This window comes from Physcomitrium patens, chromosome 1, assembly GCF_059467195.1.
Source record: "Physcomitrium patens ecotype Gransden chromosome 1, ASM5946719v1, whole genome shotgun sequence".
Taxonomy (NCBI): domain Eukaryota; kingdom Viridiplantae; phylum Streptophyta; class Bryopsida; order Funariales; family Funariaceae; genus Physcomitrium; species Physcomitrium patens.
In genome coordinates this window covers 6015297-6020896 of record NC_143410.1, presented here as the reverse complement: position 1 = coordinate 6020896, position 5600 = coordinate 6015297, and the positions used below count along the sequence as shown (strand labels likewise).

Here is a 5600-nt window from a genome sequence, read left to right as displayed (position 1 = left end):
AACTTCATGCTTCTTTTGTGCAAGTTTTTGGTAAAGAAATGAAGTGAGTTAGGGTTTCAGAAGGTTCACAGATTGCTTAATTGTTGTGGAGCTATGGATGTCACATACATTGTGATGGAACTCTAGGTTAATATTGCCCTTACTTTGCTCATGGTTTGTCTTTCTAATGGTTGCTTGCTTGTTTGCCTATGATTGTAAATTGTAAGATGAGAAAGGAAAAAAACAAGGTTCAATTTGAGATAAAAACTTGAATAGAAGAAATATCTTTTTCAATGTTATAACTTCTCATACAGATATGTCTTCTTAAAGTTATTGAAAGATGAATAGTCAAATTACTATTCAAGCATTACATAGTTATTATAGTATCTAAAAATATTCCAATAAATTTAATTATTGGAATATAAATCTCGAATGTTACCTTAATTTAAATCTCGAATATACTTAATATTCGAGATTTATTATAGGAATTACCTTAATTTAAATCTCGAATATTAAGTATATTTTATTGAAACGGAAGTTTTTTGAAGTATCAAATAATAATTTTTTAAAAATAATTTAAAGTAATATATATAAAACATCAACAATGATAAGAAACCGAAAGTAAGGAAGCAACAAAATTATACAGCTTGTTGAAAATTACACAGGAGCTTTGGCATAGTATATGAACCTTGTCATTCATACAACGAAATTGGCGAATATAACGAAGTTTAACAAAGAAGTGCTTCTATCAGTCTGTACAAGCCAACACGATCCGCTCAAAATCAGCCACTAAAAAACCGCTTAGTTTCTGTCAAAACTTATTGTACATCCAACGCTTGATAATGTACTACAAGATGTCCTTACCCACAGCTTTCTTCACCAGCACACCTACAATTTTGCTTACATTATGCTTCACGCATTGCAAGCAAGATATAGGGAAAATTGAGAAAGTTGATGGCGGAGATGAGTGAGTACAACGGGTACTGAGATTCTCAGACGCACGTGTTTCAGGAACTCTGCACTCTATTCCAAATGCTGATAAAAACTCCTGTGTTGCCGACCTCGCAATCCTGTTATGTTCTTCCTTATCTGCAACACAGTATAATCAAATAGGTAATACATGTGAATAGTATAAAAAACTTACGAAGAAAAACATTCATCTATGACAACGAAGAAGATAAATCTTCACCTCCAATGATTTTGGCCAAATTAAGGAATCAAAAAATACGATAAAACTAGAAAAACTGGCACTCAAATTGGAACCCTCCATCAAAATTAGGTTTTGCAAAAACTACACAAGCAAACGGAACCCACTAATTTTGATCTACAACTTATTGAAAGTTTCAACGGTAATCAAGAAAGGATTTAGATACGTACCGATATGTCCTAAATGATAAAGTGGCTTCAGCTCTGCTTTCACATAGTGGGCAACTTGTTCTTTCGTTTCTCTCCGCTCCCTAGAGCTCCCTCTTGTACGAGGTGTAGGAGCCTGCTGATCTTCAAGTTGTGATCTCCTTCCAATCCTGCCAACAACACGAGGCCTCTCATTCCCTCCAGAGCTACCAGGTGCATTCCGCCCTTCACCATCCAGATCATTACTATTCCTGAATGACCTCAATTCTCGAACACTATTGTCCTGAATATCATGGACAGAATTCATGTCACGTCGTCCGCTAATTCGACCACCTCCATGATCATTTGATCTACCATCCACTGCATGACTACCTTCTCTTCCATTTCCTCTACGACCTCTTGAACTGCTTTCGATCGAGTAATTGCCTTCTCTAACATCGTTTCTTAAATCGTGTCCATGAGCTCGATCTCTATTACTTCTTAATCTGTTTGCTATTAAGCAACCGGTATCTCTTGTATTTTCTCGTCTTGAGTTTTGCTCTTGATTTTGATCAATTTGAATCATGGGCCTAGTTTCCATGGCTTGATTACCATCTCTAGCACTATCCGTTCTCAAATTCGGCTCTTGAGCTTGACTGAACCTTGATGAGGGCATTGAAGTCCCTTCAATAGTAGGTATCCTTCCCCGCGTGGTTTCTCTATGTACGACAGTTCTAGTAGTAGGTGCAGAATTCGAGGCTACCCTATCTGCTCTCAAAGTCCGAGCAAGTTCCATCATTGCCCATGCTTGAGAAATATCATTACTTGGTGCAGCTGGAGCAATCGCGCTGGATTGATTCCGTCCAGCCTGCGATGCTCGTGTCCTTGGAGCTGAATGTGAAATCGATCCAAACTGCAGCTCTCCTCTTCGTAATTGATCCCAATGGTTCCGAAAATCATTAACTCTTTGGCGTATGATCCGCTGCGAAGATAAGGTGCGTGCACTTGCTTGCGTAGACTCTACATCATCGATCAACGAACCGGATAGATTTTCTTCTTGGATTGCTAAAGCTTGTGCTTCTTCTGAAAGTGCAGGAAATGGGTGGAGTCGAGTGTGTCTGCCAAAAACAAAGTTCATCATAGTGAGTGAACTCAATGCCTTCAGACTTATCGCCTTGCTTGAAAGTTAGGGCGCGTACTGAAAAGAACGGACTATGATAGAAATACCCAAAAGTTATGTACAATTCAATGTATTGAACCAATCGTAACAAAGGCTTTGCTCATGATCGACCACAAATGATTAACATAGAAAGTACATCTCAATCTCTTCAGTTAAATTAATGGCTCAAAGATAAAATCTCCATGAGGTCACATTATAAAAATCGAATCAAAGGCCACAAATAAAATCGTTACTGTGAAATTTGGTCACATGAACTTGCCTTACTCACCTACGACCAACTTGGTTCGAACGGTAGGCTGTAGATCGTCGGGGACGTTGTCTCCGAGGGACAGGCTGCACATTGGCTATAACAAAAGTAAGCAAAGGAGTGCTGTCATTCTCTTCAGCTTCGTTGTTTACCTCATCGTCGTCATCAGTACTGAAACCTCGATGCTCAATAGAACACGCATTGCAAAACCAATCTCCACGGGGAACAGATAATCCTAGACCAACACAATATGTATGAGCTGCTGAATCACATCCATCACACAAAAGAAGAACCCCTTCATCTCCAGCCTCTTGGCACACAGAACAAACCACGTCCAGATATGGATCCGTAAAGAGACGAATCTCTTCTTCGGACGGCTGATAAACCTGTCATTCATGATTTTCAAATGAGTTAATGACCACTGTAAGGATGAAGAATAACTCAAAACTATCGAAATCTGCTACCAACTACCTCATTGCTAAGTTTTGCAAAACTCATAGAAAAAGGAAATTAACAAAACAAAACAAACATTGAACATACGAAAAGCCAACAAATCGATAAAGTAAAAACATCGATTAACGCCAATAAGGTAAAAATACCTGATCCTTATGAGGAATATGAAAAATGCGTGGTCGGCTGCGTGATATGCCAGGCACTGAAGGCTTTACAATTGTCAAAAATCTTTGTTTACACGATGGACACCGGGACTCAACTTTTGACCACTCCATGATACATCCGAAACAAAAATAGTGGTCGCAGCAATCAAGCTTCCCTCTTTCAGCTTCCTCCTCGGTCAAGCAGATACCGCATACTTGTACAACCTTCTCCTCATCCAGAAGTGAGAGATCCACTTCTTTCCCGTCTTCTTTTGGTTTTTGAACATCTTCTTCTCCAAGTTTCCGTTTCCCCTTCGATTCGTGACAATATTCCTGTCCATCTGAGACTACTTCTTGCTCTGTAGAATCTGATGAATAATGAACTGAGTTTTCCCGTCTCCTCCGTTTTGATGCCTTGCTTCCCGTCATTTTCTACAAAGAAGCCGTCTTTTGTCTCACCGTTCTTCTAGCTCTGCAATGGAATAAACGAATTTCAATCCAACCCTACATCGCAGTTCTACGAGGCACTTAACCATAACCAACATCCACAAATTCAACTTTCAATTTTGTGCAAAATACTTGACAATTACACTAACCATTGAAACCAACTAAAGCCTCTAAATGAAAAGCAGACTTCAAGCACTCGTTGTCGTTAATATCATGAACAGCATTAACACTTGCTTGACTATGATAGAATAGATACGTTATACATAAATGCTGCACTCATGACAAGCGATAAGAAGGGAATAAAGATTTTCTGCATATCAACCTACGTGCTTTCACAAAGTCAACAATAATCGAAGACATTATCTCCCACACAAATTCTCCAAACATGCACAATTTCACTTTTGCTTTCAAACTAGACATGTAAAGCTTCAAATGCATGCTAAGTCAAAGACAAAGATATAGCCCAGATGAATCACAAAGTTATAGCATCCAGTTCTAGAAGTAAGCACCGGGAAAGCCTTCCGTTCAAGAGACAATCTACAGTGTGGGTAAGACACCAGGTGCAGAAACGCCATGTGTCCACATATGAGCAAAATGATATGCGGTGGTGCAGTTTTGCAATTGACAGGAGATTGTCTGGGGAGGTATTGGAATCGGGGAGAATTAACGTGTAAAATTTGAATCAGGTGGGAGTGCCACTCACTAATGCTCGTTATACCCGTTTAAGTACATTAATGGCTTGAACCATCGAGTAGTTATCACCGTGCACTGTCATCAACCTAATTAACAGAAGACTACTAACGAGCTTAGGCATTGACAAAAATAGCATTTCACGGAGAAGAATAAGCAAAGCACACATGAAATCGTAGAAGAAGTTGATCTAAGCTCTTGACGCACAGTAAGAGCAAGTTCCGAGCGACGGATTCTAACCCTCTGTGTGGTATCCTAGTGATTTCCAAATCCTGGTGTTAGAAAGATTTGTCACCTGGCAGCTGCTTCTGTTGATTCACAAGTTTGCCACTTATTGCTATAACGGATTCTGAATCTCCACAATGCTAGATTAAAGGTCGGAAATGCAAATTATGTCCACAGTCCTAGGGTAGCATTCTACAATGCAACGTTCTGAGAGCTTCTCACAGCACCACATCAAGCTTGGAAATCGCAAATCGTTTCGGAAAACAGAACCTACACTAACAGAGATGGAAACTATTCTCTCAGCACTGGCAGGAGAGGAGCAAGAACACGAGAATACAACGACAAAGAAATCCAGCCATCCTCGCACAGTAAGTCAAACCCTGAAAGACCTGAATCAGATTTTTATGTTCATTTTCATTGTGTTTAGAAAATTAAAATTTGAATTGTGAAAGAAACGGCAAAATATACCTCGGAAGCGAGCGAAAACGTCGAAGCAATGAATCAATGTATCCAGAAAAAACGCCCTTCCAGCTCGCAACCACAACACAGACACCATCCACAACCGAGGCAAGCCAGTATCGAGGTCGCAAGGTTTCGACAAATCGCACGACTACATTTTCAGCCACCCCGCAGTCGGACGAATCTCTTCGCATGCGTTTGGCGCGCCGCAGGGTCACCTGTTCTCAGTCGCAGGATCAGGCATCGGAGGTCCAAGTAGTGCCGCAAACGGGGCTCCGCCGAGTTGAGACGCTTGAGCGGGAAGCATATTTGGCGTGCAAACCCTAACTTCTCCATTACGCCATAGCTTCGTCTTCGTCGTCTTCGCCTTCTTCCTCATCCTTGTGCCAACTGCAAATTCCTTGGCAAATTGCTTTTGCACACAATTATTGTACAGTTGGGGTTT

General features: G+C 40.3%; 1 protein-coding gene across 1 annotated transcript; it reads right to left on the bottom strand.

The window, feature by feature from the left end:
* Positions 1-601: 601 nt before the first annotated feature.
* LOC112290137 (uncharacterized) lies at positions 602-5308 on the bottom strand. The gene is made up of 5 exons (XM_024536130.2): positions 5165-5308; positions 3338-3806; positions 2760-3124; positions 1357-2429; positions 602-1068 (listed from the first exon to the last, which is right to left on the bottom strand). The coding sequence occupies exons 2-5, from the start codon at positions 3761-3763 to the stop codon at positions 827-829; spliced, it is 2106 nt and encodes a 701-aa protein (XP_024391898.1). The 5' UTR covers positions 3764-3806; positions 5165-5308; the 3' UTR covers positions 602-826.
* Between the last annotated feature and the right edge of the window lie 292 nt (positions 5309-5600).

What these genes read in the sequence shown, in the direction of transcription:
- LOC112290137 (XM_024536130.2), bottom strand. Translation starts at nt 3,763, where the DNA reads ATGACGGGAAGCAAGGCATCAAAACGGAGGAGACGGGAAAACTCAGTT. An exon ending in ATATTCCTCATAAGGATCAG is followed by an intron (nt 3,125 to 3,337) that starts GTATTTTTACCT and finishes CATGAATGACAG; the next exon opens with GTTTATCAGCCGTCCGAAGA. An exon ending in TCGAACCAAGTTGGTCGTAG is followed by an intron (nt 2,430 to 2,759) that starts GTGAGTAAGGCA and finishes TGTTTTTGGCAG; the next exon opens with ACACACTCGACTCCACCCAT.